The sequence below is a fragment of the Saccopteryx leptura genome, chromosome 8 (genome assembly GCF_036850995.1).
Source record: "Saccopteryx leptura isolate mSacLep1 chromosome 8, mSacLep1_pri_phased_curated, whole genome shotgun sequence".
Lineage (NCBI taxonomy): Eukaryota > Metazoa > Chordata > Mammalia > Chiroptera > Emballonuridae > Saccopteryx > Saccopteryx leptura.
The window spans coordinates 60,561,751-60,575,050 of NC_089510.1; the positions used below are offsets into that span (position 1 = coordinate 60,561,751).

General features: G+C 43.5%; 1 protein-coding gene across 1 annotated transcript in view; it reads left to right on the forward strand.

Annotated features, from left to right (window-relative positions):
* Positions 1-12,757, forward strand: part of MB21D2 (Mab-21 domain containing 2) — a 126,274-nt gene extending 113,517 nt beyond the window's left edge. Inside the window, exon 2 of the mRNA XM_066347559.1 lies at positions 11,490-12,757. Coding sequence (XP_066203656.1) covers positions 11,490-12,754 — 1,265 coding nt within the window. The 3' untranslated portion in view covers positions 12,755-12,757. The remainder of the gene's footprint in view (positions 1-11,489) is intronic.
* The last annotated feature ends 543 nt before the right edge of the window (positions 12,758-13,300 follow it).

The following is a 13,300-nucleotide window of genomic DNA, read 5'->3' on the forward strand; positions in this document are numbered from 1 at the left end:
ACCGGGATCCACCCGGCACACCCACCAGGGGCGACGCTCTGCCCACCAGGGGGCGATGCTCTGCCCCTCCGGGGTGTCACTCTGCCGCGACCAGAGCCACTCTAGTGCCTGGGGCAGAGGCCAAGGAGCCATCCCCAGCGCCCGGGCCATCTTTGCTCCAATGGAGCCTTGGCTGTGGGAGGGGAAGAGAGAGACAGAGAGGAAGGAGGGGGGGTGGAGAAGCAAATGGGCGCTTCTCCTATGTGCCCTGGCCGGGAATCGAACCCGGGTCCCCCGCACGCCAGGCCGACGCTCTACCGCTGAGCCAACCGGCCAGGGCCCAGACTACTTTTTAATCTAGGTTAAGCCAAAGAACTGTGTAGCCATTTTGTGTCCTTCATAGGCTAGTTGGCTGCCAAGGGCCTCAGTTTCTGCATCTGTGCAGTGAGAACTATAAGGCTCTTTGCAGAATTATTGCTAGGAACAAATGAGAAAATGACTGGCCATTCTGGGAACTGCAAAGCATCATATAATGTAAGCAATGTTTATTTTGAGGTTATTGAATGAAGCCCAGTTAAAAAAGTAATTTTTTTATTTATCGTCTTGGCTCCTAAAATCTTTTACTGTGTTTATTTGTAGTCAGAATCAAAAAGTTCTGCAGAAGGTCCCTTATCACCATAACATCAGGGACTATTTCTTCTGCCCTTTCTTCCCCTTATTCCTGGCATTTGAAGCTTTATCCATGTGTTCTTTTTGTTGTTTTTCTTTTTATTATTTTATCTCAGCTGCAACAGATGAGAGAGCTGAAACTCTGTGTCTTGTCTTCAGTACAGTTTGAGAATCAATGTCAACCACATTGCCTGCCCAGACAAGGCATTTTTCAGTCTTGGTCCAACCTAGATGGAGCCCGAGTAACTAGATTTTCTGTGGGAGACCAAAAGACAAAGTTGTGAGTCACTGGGTGCTACCAGGGCAAGTAGGCCCTGGGGTGATGCTTTTAATATAGTCTCAGCTCCCTCCTAAACCTCTGTTTCCCCAGAACTTTCCATTCTAGGATTATGACTCTGGAGCCCTGCTAGAATCTCTCAGTAAATGAATGGAGTAAGGGTGCCCTCTCCTGGCACTCGTGGGAATTGCTTTGTAAGATGGAATCTGCTCACAGCGTCTGTTCTTGCACATCAAAGAGAAAATGCACTGTCATAATATTTTTTAAAAAATCAGGTATTAGACTTTGATCTTAGATCACACTATAATTATGTACTCATTTTCTCCTAGTCTCCGGCTATGATTGTTGACTGAAAATTGAGAAATGTGTTTTGGGCAATGTCCTAGAGTTAAATTATTCTCAGAGATCAGAGATTTTTTTGTGTAGTTAGCATGTAGTTTAAGGTCAGCTCATTAGTAAGCTCCTACCTTCTCCCTTCCCTCTCTTCTGAGTGTGTGATATGATTTTCTTGCCTGCAGATATAGTGGCTCTGAAGTCTCATTCTGTCTGGAAATAACAGTGTGACAGTTACCCTGTCAATCTCAGTCTGTCACTCTGATAGCTTTCATCCTGGATGATTCCCGAAAACTATCTTTAGGCTATATTTTCTATTCACTCATTCAGCTGACTTCTGTTGTGCGAATTTTGGAGATAGTCCACAGGTCATCTGATGGAGGTCAACAGATAATTGACAGCTGGTCTAAGCACTACACTAAAGAAATTACGGACATAGGTCATTGAGTGGAGAGATTAAATATGTCACTTGGACTTTTTTCCCATACAATTTAGAACAGGGGTCCCCAAACTACGGCCCGCGGATCACATGCAGCCCCCTGAGGCCATCTATCCGGCCCCCGCCGCACTTCAGAAGGGGCACCTCTTTCATTGGTGGTCAGTGAGAGGAGCCTAGTTCCCATTGAAATATTGGTCAGTTTGTTGATTTAAATTTACTTGGTCTTTATTTTAAATATTGTATTTGTCCCCCCCCCCTTTTTTTTAACTTTAAAATAAGATATGTGCAGTGTGCATAGGGATTTATTCATAGTTTTTTTTTTTAATAGTCCTGCCCTCCAACAGTCTGAGGGACAGTGAACTGGCCCCCTGTGTAGAAAGTTTGCGGACCCCTGAGTTAGAAAAACAGGCAGAATACTCCCAGAGGATGAATGAGAGATGGTATTTTCGTCTTTGTACATGGCTGGAGACGTTTCCATCTGAACGAGGAGGGTCCATTGGAACAACGCTTCATTCTGACGTCAGTTCCTGCAGTAACCTGGGAAGCCAGACTCCTCACCTAAGTTTTAACTTTCTCCTCCAGCTTTGCTCACCATTTTGTTGTTGTTGTTGTTTTGTAGTTTGGGGAAGAAATGTCTATCTTTAAGTAATGTATGAATTTACATCTCTCGAACATTCTCTAGAACCAAAGGAGGTTTTAGAATGTCCTTTGGGAAATTAGAAGAATTGGGTTATTCACAAAGCAAAGAATGAATAGGCAGGTGCTAACTTTAAATGCACTGGAAAACATATTGCTCCTTGGAGGAAGCTGATTAACTCCTTTTGAGAATATGGTCTGATCTAGGACTTCATGTGGGAAGAGCAAGTAATTCAGTACTGTCAGCTTAGACCAATTATACATCTGAGGTGCTGTGATTTCATCTGGAATTTTTAGCAGAGATGAGCACGTGCACGCACGTGCACACACGCAGTTTTTTTATTTTTTAAAGATTTTATTTATTCATTTTTAGAGAGAGATAGAGACAGAGAGAAAAGGGGGGAAGGAGCAGGAAGCATCAACTTCCATATGTGCCTTGACCGGGCAAGCCCAGGGTATTGAACCGGCGACCTCAGCGTTCCAGGTTGATGTTTTATCCACTGCGCCACCACAGGTCAGGCACACATACACAGTTTTAGAAAGGAAACCACACTGGTGTGATAGTTCATTTGGAAGGCAATACTAAGAAGCAAAAGTGAGGGAGTAGAGCAGCTGAAACAGAAGCAAAAAGTGTCAAAAAGGGTCTGCTGATGAGCTGAGTGTATTAATCAGGTGGTATTTATTCCCTGGGAAATTGTGTAGAACCAAACTAGAATCTCTCTTTCTCTCGCTCACTCTCTCTCACTCATTTTCACTCTCACTCTCTTCTTCTGTCTTCTTTTCCAATCTTAAAAATTTCCCACCAGAGTCTGGTAAAGCCAGGGCATTTGCCACAGACTCCTGTCTTCTGTCGGTTGAGGGTTGACCCCAGTGACATCGGCTCTCCCGCACCGACTCCTGCATGTGGGGCAGTTCCTGGAGCAGGGTCACTAGCTGTGAGGAGAGACGTTGGCAGGTGCAGGGCACTGCCTTCCGAAGCTGCAGGTGAAGTTGGGCAGGCTGGGATGCAAGCAGGGCACCATGCACACCTGAGACATACTCATGTGTTCACAAATGTGAGGAAACAGTAAAACCAAGAGAAGTCTATGATAATAATAAGGAATTGTTGTTAGTTTTGTTTACATAGGAGAGGGGTCCATATATATATATATCATGAATGACAAGGGAATGTAAATTTTAAACCATATCAGCTGGGTGACAGGCAGAGGTGATGGGGATGCAGGAGACTTAATCCTGAGCTTCTTCATCACTGGTTCATTACTGCTTCTGATGGTCAGGAGGGTGGTAATCCAACCATCTCTGATACATTTCTATAGCCTTATGTAGTAGCCATTTGATGCATATTGGCATTACTGATACTTTTCACTTATCTGTCAAGAATGAGCCTTCTAAAGTGAACACTCCTCTTGTAAATGAACGTCTAATGTTGTACCCTGTTACGGCTGTGGGATACTGCTAAGTGGGGCTAAGTAGACTCCTGTGTGAGTTTTCACAATAAGTTCTGATTGGTGGAAACCATGAGCTTTTAAACTATCCTAAGAACTGAAAAGAAAGGGAAGGGCAGGACTTTGTAGGTGGGGGGAATATATTGATTATGTGCCCATAACCTCCCTTACTGCTGAGGAAGCCGCAGACCACTCATGGAGTGATTAGGTGATGTGCGTTTTCTTGTTTCATTCCTATGGCCACCTACTCAAGTTTTAGTTATTTCCCAATGTTATTCAAGGAAACTGAAGCCCAGAGTGGTTAATTATGTGGTCATGGATGAATTGGATTGAATCCAGGCCGACCTCGTGTATTCTCTGCAAAATAGCTTAGTAGACTTTGACAGAGCCATCCAATTGGTAGAACTTGAGTTTTAACTTTTAAGAATAACAATAATGAAAAATTAGGCCTTTTTTCTCAAGCTGATTTTTGGATTATTAGTAAATGTTTTTTGGACATATGCTGATTATATTTTATATTATATCCTGTAACAAATTCCATGATCCCAGGGTTATGGTTAATGAGATATTCGACTTGACTGAAACAAAGGATACATTCAACAAGCAGTTGCCTTCTAACCCCAGGTCTGTGTTAGCCACTGCAGTAATAAAACCTTGACTACCCAAGTTTACAGACCCTTGACTATGATCACACCTTTCATTTGATGAGCTTTTTTGTCAGTTACTGTGCCAACCACTTTATACTGTTCTCTGATGTAGGCGGGAAATAAGCCATGAATACAGCCCACTGTGATAACAGGTGTAGGAAGTGCTAGCGTAATAATTCAGATTCAGACCCTTCGCAGAGGTGGACAGGTTATTCATTCCACAGGGCAGTGGTCCCGAGGGAACGGGGGAGGGCTGGAATCCACCCTGCCTTCCACGGCGGCTCCACCAGAGCAGGCGCTCCCGGGCTAGCAGTAGGCTGCGTCCAGCCAGGCAGAGGCAGCCATTGCTGTCCCTTCACCTAACATGGTCTGTATGCTGTACGTGTGCTAGAGGCTTTAGGTAGATTTTCCTGTTCAGGTAAATCTTTAACAACAATCCCGTTTTATAGGTGACAGAGAAAGGGAAGAACATACGAGAACATTAACTAAATATCGACATAGATGTTCTTGGGTATTTCATATCAGTCCTAGCAGGGCAATTTTATGGGGAGTTTGTTTTAAACAGTTGAGGAATTGGAAGCTCAGAGAGGTTAAGTAACTTGTCAGGCTTACTTAAGTAGTAAATGCTTAGGATTTAAACCCAAACCTGTCTTACTCTGACTCCCGTGCTTTTGCACACATATTAGTGTCAAAATGAGAAAAGATCAGGGAAGACTTCTTTGAGGAGGCATCTTTTAAATCAGGTCTGTTAAAATGTAAATAAAGCCTGACCTGTGGTGGCGCAGTGGATAAAGCGTTGACCTGGAAATGCTGAGGTCGCCGGTTTGAAACCTGGGCTTGCCTGGTCAAGGCACATATGGGAGTTGATGCTTCCAGCTCCTCCCCCCTTCTCTCTTTCCTCTCTCTCCCTTTCTGTCTCTCTCTCCTCTCTAAAAATGAATAAATAAAAATAAAATAAAATTTAAAAAAATGTTTACAAAATGTAAATAAATAAATCAGGTCTGTTACTATAGATATGCAATTTAGTCAATAGGTCATTACCATATGTGAATTAATCAGTTTCTAAAATGTTTCAATGAATTTAATATGCAATTATCTCAAAAGTTATGCCAATTAAAATGAACTCTTGAATGTATGAACCATATTATTATAGTTATTAATATTAATGATCATTCAGCAAAGTATTGAAAAGCTGGGAAGCCTATTGGTGTCTGATTTTGCATATTCTGTGTCTAATAGTATATTCAGTTGAGAACACAGTACTAATTGCTTCTTGCAAGTCAGATCAGGCCCGTTCTTTCTTGTAGTAAGTGTGGATAGTCAGACATGTTCGCCGCTTGTCCGAGGTCACACTACAGCTTTGACCAACAAAAGCACAAAGCTGGCACTTTGCCTAGCGACCTCCGCTACTTCCCTTCAGAGCCATTCTGCATTTGTGGCAAGTTGGGTCATTGTTGTGGGGAGAACAGGATGTGTGTGGCATTTTGACCTTTGCCATAAATGTGGAAATAAGACAATGCCGTTGATCTGATATGGGCTGTGTGACATTGAATTAATTATTTTCCCTCTTTGAACCTCACTGTTTTTTTTTTTAATTTTTGTTTTTTTGTGTGTGTGTGTTGTTTTTTTGTTTTGTTTTTATCTGTAAAATGAGGAACTTCATATATGTGAATTCTAGTCATGAATGAGGGGAATGTTAAACTGTTCCCCAAACTGAGGATATTAAAAACTCCATAGATGAGTGACTTTGTTAGAAGTGGCCATGCTTTCTTCTCAGAATATTTATCAAAATATCAAGTAAACTTGGCAAAAATATTTACTCCTTTGAATAATAAATCATAATGTTATTTATGGGAAGGTTTTATATTGTTTGCTAGCCCCTAAGGAAACTGCTCCCCTAGGGGAATATAGCAGAACCACAGAAGGACTTTCCAACATGGGCCAGTTCTGCGCCCTTTCCACCATTAAGAATCATTTGAAAAATAAAAAATTATTTCAAAGAGGAAAAAAAAGTATCATTGCTACAATAAGGTGCTGTTATTGTGGCAAATATTGAGGCAAAAAAATACTTTTTTTTTTTTTTTTGTATTTTTCTGAAGCTGGAAACGGAGAGAGACAGTCAGACAGACTCCCGCATGCGCCCGACTGGGATCCACCCGGCACGCAACGCTCTGCCCACCAGGGGGTGATGTTCTGCCCCTCCTGGGCGTCGCTCTGCCCCTACCAGAGCCACTCTAGCGCCTGGGGCAGAGGCCAAGGAGCCATCCCCAGCGCCCGGGCCATCTTTGCTCCAATGGAGCCTTGGCTGCAGGAGGGGAAGAGAGAGACAGAGAGGAAGGGGGGGGTGGAGAAGCAAATGGGCACTTCTCCTATGTGCCCTGTCCGGGAATCGAACCCGGGTCCCCCGCACACCAGGCCGACGCTCTACCGCTGAGCCAACCGGCCAGGGCAAAAATACTTTCTTATGAAACAAGAAATATTATTGAGATATTCAGGTCTTTTTTTAGCTACATAGAAATCTTTTTACTATACATGGTCAAAGATATATATAGAGATAAAATTTATCTGGTTCTGTAGCTTTAATTACAAGACATTAAAATTTTACCTCTTTGATAGATTTTTCTTCCCTTAACATAGGTAACATTTTTTTAAAAAAACAAAACTAGAAATCTGTACAAGTACTAATTTCACTTAACTGTTCAGTATTTATTAAACTATCTGCCTGATTTCAAATGATACCTAGTTCTGTGCTCTGTTGTTAGTAATCTGGCATTCTGGGTTTGAGTGATAGAGGCTAGTGATTTGAATTCAGTGTAATGTGCTGAAGTTTTGTTCACTAGACTATAAGGGATTCTGGGACAGAGTTCCATTTTGCCCTAGAGATTCCAAAGAGAATCAGCAAAGAACAAAGTGAATAACAGGGAACACATTCCCTCAACTCAAGGCCCCAGTGATATTAAGTAGAAACTATGAAATAAACTGAAATCAAGGAATCAGTTACAAGAATTGAATCAGTTTTAATCTGTGGTTTAAGAGCAGACGTATGCAATGCTTCCATAAAGAGAGACCCACCCAGAGGAATAAGCTTTCTCCATCCCTCCTTCTCTTTGCCGCTGACAAGCTCAGTGGTCTGTGTATCTCCTTCCTTTTGGATAAATTTACTAATAGCCAAACAGCCAGGATCACTTGATTTTACCCTCTTGCAATTGCATAAAAATCCTTGGATCAATTCAGAGGTGGTAATTTCTGGAACTGATGCCCACAGCCAAAATGTACAACTGATTTTTTTTTCTTCCTCTATTCCACTCTCAGCCCCTGGCTGTGTTTTAGTTGCGTGGCAACCCATCTGCTGTGATAGCTGATGTCAGCTCATTTTCACTTAAACTTAGCCCAGGAAAGTTTTCAAAACGGGCACTTGAGTTTGTATAATGCCGGGTAAGGCTCCAGTTTGTGTAACCCAGTCACAAAACTGCAGACTAATGGGCTCTGGCAGGCTGGATGGAACTGTGGATGTCACAAGGGATTAGCTTCTAGAACAATGTGGCCTTAGGGACTTTATTTCTAACTTGTAGAATCTTATTAGCAAATGAGTCTCAGCCATAGTCTGTTTGCTGCTAAAATTCTCTGCACTTTAAAGGAAGAAGGAGTGTCTAACATTACCCTAATTCTGAATATTAGCATTTAGCCAAATACTTGGTATACAAATACTTTTTCTTTGAAAAAAGAACCAACATTTTACCTAAGCAGCAATTGGGAGGAAAGAGGTCTTATGTATAGCAAGTATACTAACCAGTGAAAAATATCACTTCTTTAGCCAGCAGAGGGCAGAAGGGAGTTTAGCTTTTTCTTACCTGTGACAGACAAGACAAGGCAAAACTTGGAGGGATGTTTGTAAACAAATTATCCCTAGCCCGTTAGTGCAGTGCGTTATTCTGCTTGTAAAGACAGGACCTGGCTAGTGTGCTCAGAGCCACTTTGATCCTGTCTTTGCAAAAGGATGCATAAAATATTGAGTTATTTATGTCTAAAAGGAGACGACAGTGTTGTACCCAAATAACAACACCTTTTTAATTGATTCAGATCTTAATTACTAACCACAATACAGCATTTTACGCTTTTCCCCATTTATAGTTATGGCACTCCAAATGCTAGAATGAAAGAGTATTTGAAATAAAGATGAGTAAATGATTTCATTATCAGATGTTTCTCTTTTAAAGCTACTGTACATACATGTAACTATAAAATAGTAAATGACTTTCACAACTTCTGACTTCTGAGAAGCCAGTCTCACCCCTTTGCGGCCAAGCTGTGACTCACGGTGGTAGTATTTGTGCCTTTCCTGGTTGTTGGCATTGGCTTTTAAAAGGGACATAAACTTTCTGTGCTGATTTGTAGTGAAGGCTGTTTCTCCTTGTGTAGTAGGCTGGTGTCTTTTTTTCTGGTCTCTCTCTCCTTTGAGTATGTTAGTGTCTTTAATTTGGGTTCCTCAGGAAGAATCCCCTGAAATGGAGTTAGGATATTTATTAAGGAGCAGCCTTGGGCTCTGCACCTGTGGAAGGAAGGGAGGGGTGAGAAGCAGGGTCAGACAGAGGGAGAAGTTGGCTTTCCCTGCAGGTTGCATCAGCCTTTGCTGACTCTCCCATTTGAGGGTATTGGAAATGTACATTCAGGGTATCCTGAACTCTGGGGCACTCCTGCACTGATCGGGTACTGGAAGTGTACCCTCTATCCCTACCCCAAATTCAGGACATGACCTTGGTTGAGGTGGTTCTTTGCAGCTGACACCATCACTAAGGGATCAGGCTGACCGCACTCCCAGCAGCTGAGACAGTGAAGTCATTCTTTATTGAAGCTGGGTCTGGGTGCCTCATCCTAGCACCGTTTGTGTGAGAAACAGCCCCAAAGAATTGGGCTCACTGGATTTCCCTTGGGATAAATTGTTGAGACTCTTTCAACATTGTATAATGTATTGATTGCTTTAAAAAGAAAGTGGTAGCTTGCTATATTCCAGTCTGTCTGGAAGGAAATGTTGCTAAATGGAAGACTTTCTCATGGGTAATGAATGTGGTTTGAAAAATAGAATTTTAAAGAATGAAAAAAAAAAAAAAGAACTTTTAAATAAGTGAATGTTAACTTCTGAAATACAGTGGTAACATGAATACCTGTATATGGTTTATTTATTAGCATCGGATTTGTCCTGTGAATAACAAGCTATGTTGATTAAAGGTAATTTCAGTGACTAATAGAATTGTAGTTTTTTGCCATCTGTAGGGAAAAGTTAACTAAGTCACAGAGAGTGATTCTGGTAGTCTGTCAGATAACAAAGCTCAAGGAAATGTATTGTAGAAGACGGGAGGCTGGGAGGGTCCGTTTGTATGTTGTCCGTAAAACAGTCATTGCTCTCTGACCTTTATTTCAGCACTTCAGGTTGAAGCCCTGTTAATCCACCTAGCCGTCTATCTTTCACTGGTCACTCAGTGGTGGCATGGGTGCCCCCTGGCTGCGACCCTAGCCTACGCCTGCCTCATGCCTATTGGAGACCCAGTTCCGACTCTCACAAAGCTCAGAATATCATTTTTTAAAAAATCACATTGGTACATTACCACCCATCTCAGCAGGAAACTATACTTTGTGAAATTGTTAAGCTCATGCTTTAGATGAGTATTCTAATTAATTTTTTAAATTGAAAGCTCCAGTTTTTTTCATTGGCAATAAATAGTTCAGTTGTTTTCATGAAGATAGGCTCATTGTGGTCATTTTTTTATGAAAGTATCTATCAAAACCCATCTGCATACCCATATTTTATCAGTTGATTTTGTAAGTAAAAATGGTGTTTCCTGAACAAAGCTGCTAATTTAGGCCACAACTCACTGTGTCGGTCACCTGAGGGCTTTCCTTAGGTTTTGTGTTTCCACGTGAAGAGGAATTGCGAAATGGCCCCTTCCCATTTCCTCACAGGATATAAGGAAGGTTGCTCAAGACTTAAAAGCATTTGACAAACTAATCTTTTTATTTTTTCTATTAAGGATTTTCTTGTATAAAATTGGATTTGAAAAAAAAATGCTAGTGTGCCTGACCAGGTGGTGGCGCAGTGGATAGAGCATCAGTCTGGAACGCTGAGGACCCAGGTTTGAAACCTCGAGGCCTTGGCTTGAGTACGAGGTCGCCGGCTTGAGCACGGGATCATAGACATGACCCCGCTGGTTTGAGGCCAAGGTCGCTGGTTTGAGCAAGGGGTTACTGGCTCACTTGCGGCCCCCCAGGTCAAGGCATGTATGAGAGAGCAATCAGTGAAAAACTAAGGTGCCGCAACTAGGAGTTGATGCTTCTCATCTCTCTTTCTTTCTGTCTGTCTGTCATTGTCTACCCCCCACCCCCACAGAAAAGGTACAAAGGAGCATGTCAGGAGCAAAGAATCCAATGACTCCTTGCACAGTTTGGACCCACTGCCTTTACTAACGCCACCTCCTCAGCAGCTTTGAACCCCCCCCCCCTCATTGCTTTGACACCATCAGCTCAAGTGTCAACACAGTGAAAAAGCAAACAAAGTGTTAATAGTATGAAAAGAACTATGCCCTCACTGTCCCCTGAAAGGGTCCCACTCTCCGTGTCCACAGCCCACTTTGACTTTTGCTGGCATAGAGAACCATTTTAAGCAGGGAGAGCACGGGGGAGGGAGACCACTTTGGCAAGAGACCAGAGAGCTTGGCTTTGTATGGTGGCAGCAGAGATGGAGGACCGGAAAGAAAGAACTGAAGCTTACCGAGGTTTTCATCCTGAGTGACTAAGTGGATGGCAACACCATTAACTGAGGTGATGACGGGGGTTGGGGTGGGGAAGAGGTTTATGAATGAAGATGATCCTGCTGTCACTGAGAGAACAATCTGTCATAATTCTCCCACTTAGAAAAGGAAGGATTCGCGCTGGGTCTGTGCAGGAGCCTAAGATCCGGTTTTATAGTAATAATGAGTAGTGTTTTTTGGAATCCTTGCACATTCTGTATTGATGCATAAGACTCCTGTGTCTGTGCTGCCTGTAATATTTCTTTCTTTTTCTGTTTCTAGGAATGGTGCAGAAGCTGGACCAAAAACTTCCCGTGGCCAATGAGTACCTGCTGCTGTCTGGAGGGGTTCGGGAAGGAGTAGTGGACCTGGACTTGGATGAGCTTAACATCTATGCCCGGGGGACTGACTACGACATGGACTTTACCCTTCTGGTGCCAGCCCTGAAGCTGCATGACCGCAATCAGCCCGTGACACTCGATATGCGCCACTCAGCTTTGTGCCATTCTTGGCTGAGCCTCCGTCTCTTTGATGAGGGGACAATCAGTAAGTGGAAAGACTGCTGTACCATTGTGGATCACATCAATGGCGCCACCAACTACTTCTTTTCCCCAACCAAAGTGGCCGACTGGTTCTATGACTCCATCAGCATTGTCCTGTCAGAGATACAGAAGAAACCCCAACGGGGGATGCCAAAGGTGGAGAAGGTAGAAAAGAACGGGACCATCATCTCCATCATCCTGGGTGTGGGGAGCAGTCGCATGTTGTACGATATTGTCCCCGTGGTATCTTTCAAAGGCTGGCCTGCAGTGGCCCAGAGCTGGCTCATGGAGAACCACTTTTGGGATGGGAAGATCACTGAGGAAGAGGTCATCAGCGGGTTTTATTTGGTGCCTGCTTGCTCCTACAAGGGTAAGAAGGACAATGAATGGCGGCTGTCCTTTGCCAGGAGTGAGGTGCAGTTGAAGAAGTGCATCTCCAGCAGCCTCATGCAGGCCTACCAGGCCTGCAAAGCCATCATCATTAAACTCCTGTCCCGGCCCAAGGCCATCAGCCCCTATCACCTGCGGAGCATGATGCTTTGGGCCTGTGACAGACTTCCTGCCAACTACTTGGCTCAAGAAGACTATGCAGCCCACTTTTTGCTGGGCCTCATTGATGACCTGCAACACTGTCTGGTCAACAAGATGTGCCCCAATTATTTCATTCCCCAGTGCAACATGCTGGAGCACCTGTCAGAGGAGACAGTCATGCTCCAGGCGCGGAAGCTGTCCTCCGTCCGCTCCGACCCCGCGGAGCACCTGCGCACTGCCATCGAGCACGTCAAGGCCGCCAACCGGCTGACGCTGGAGCTCCAGAGGCGAGGAAGCACCACCAGCATCCCCTCCCCGCAGTCGGACGGAGGGGACCCCAACCAGCCTGATGACCGTTTGGCCAAAAAACTGCAGCAGCTAGTGACTGAGAACCCGGGGAAGTCCATCTCTGTCTTTATTAACCCTGACGATGTCACGAGGCCCCATTTCAGAATTGATGATAAATTTTTCTGAACATTTTGCTGCCTTTTTTTTCTCCCCCGGTTCTAAAACTCTCATCATGGGTCGTGTGGTTTGTGCCACTGGCTTCTGTTTCTTACATATCCAGCCTAGATTGGATCTGTTAAGAACACATTTTAAGTCTCCTGTTTTCTGCAGGATGGGGCAGGCTCTGAGACAGTCTATTACTATTTCAGATTCTGCCTCTGGTTTTGTTTACTTTTTATAGTTATTGTCACGTAGTTAGTTTTTGGGTTTTTGTTTTTTTGTTTTTAGGAGAACTTGAGCCATAGATGAAGATGCCCATGAATTCTCTCCCCCCCCCCCGCCCCCCCCCCCCGTTTGATGCTTTGTACAAATTTGTTAATGGGGGTGGGGCAGCAGATCTCTTTCTGACACATAGGATTCTGTTATTTTTTTGTTTTTTTTTATTTGTCTTTTTTATTATTAATTATTTTTAAATGAGCTTTCATCACTACAGATATTTGCGAATCATCTGAACCTGGGAACTACCTGGCATGTCAGCTGGATTGAATTCTAGTGACCAGCGGCCAGAGCAGT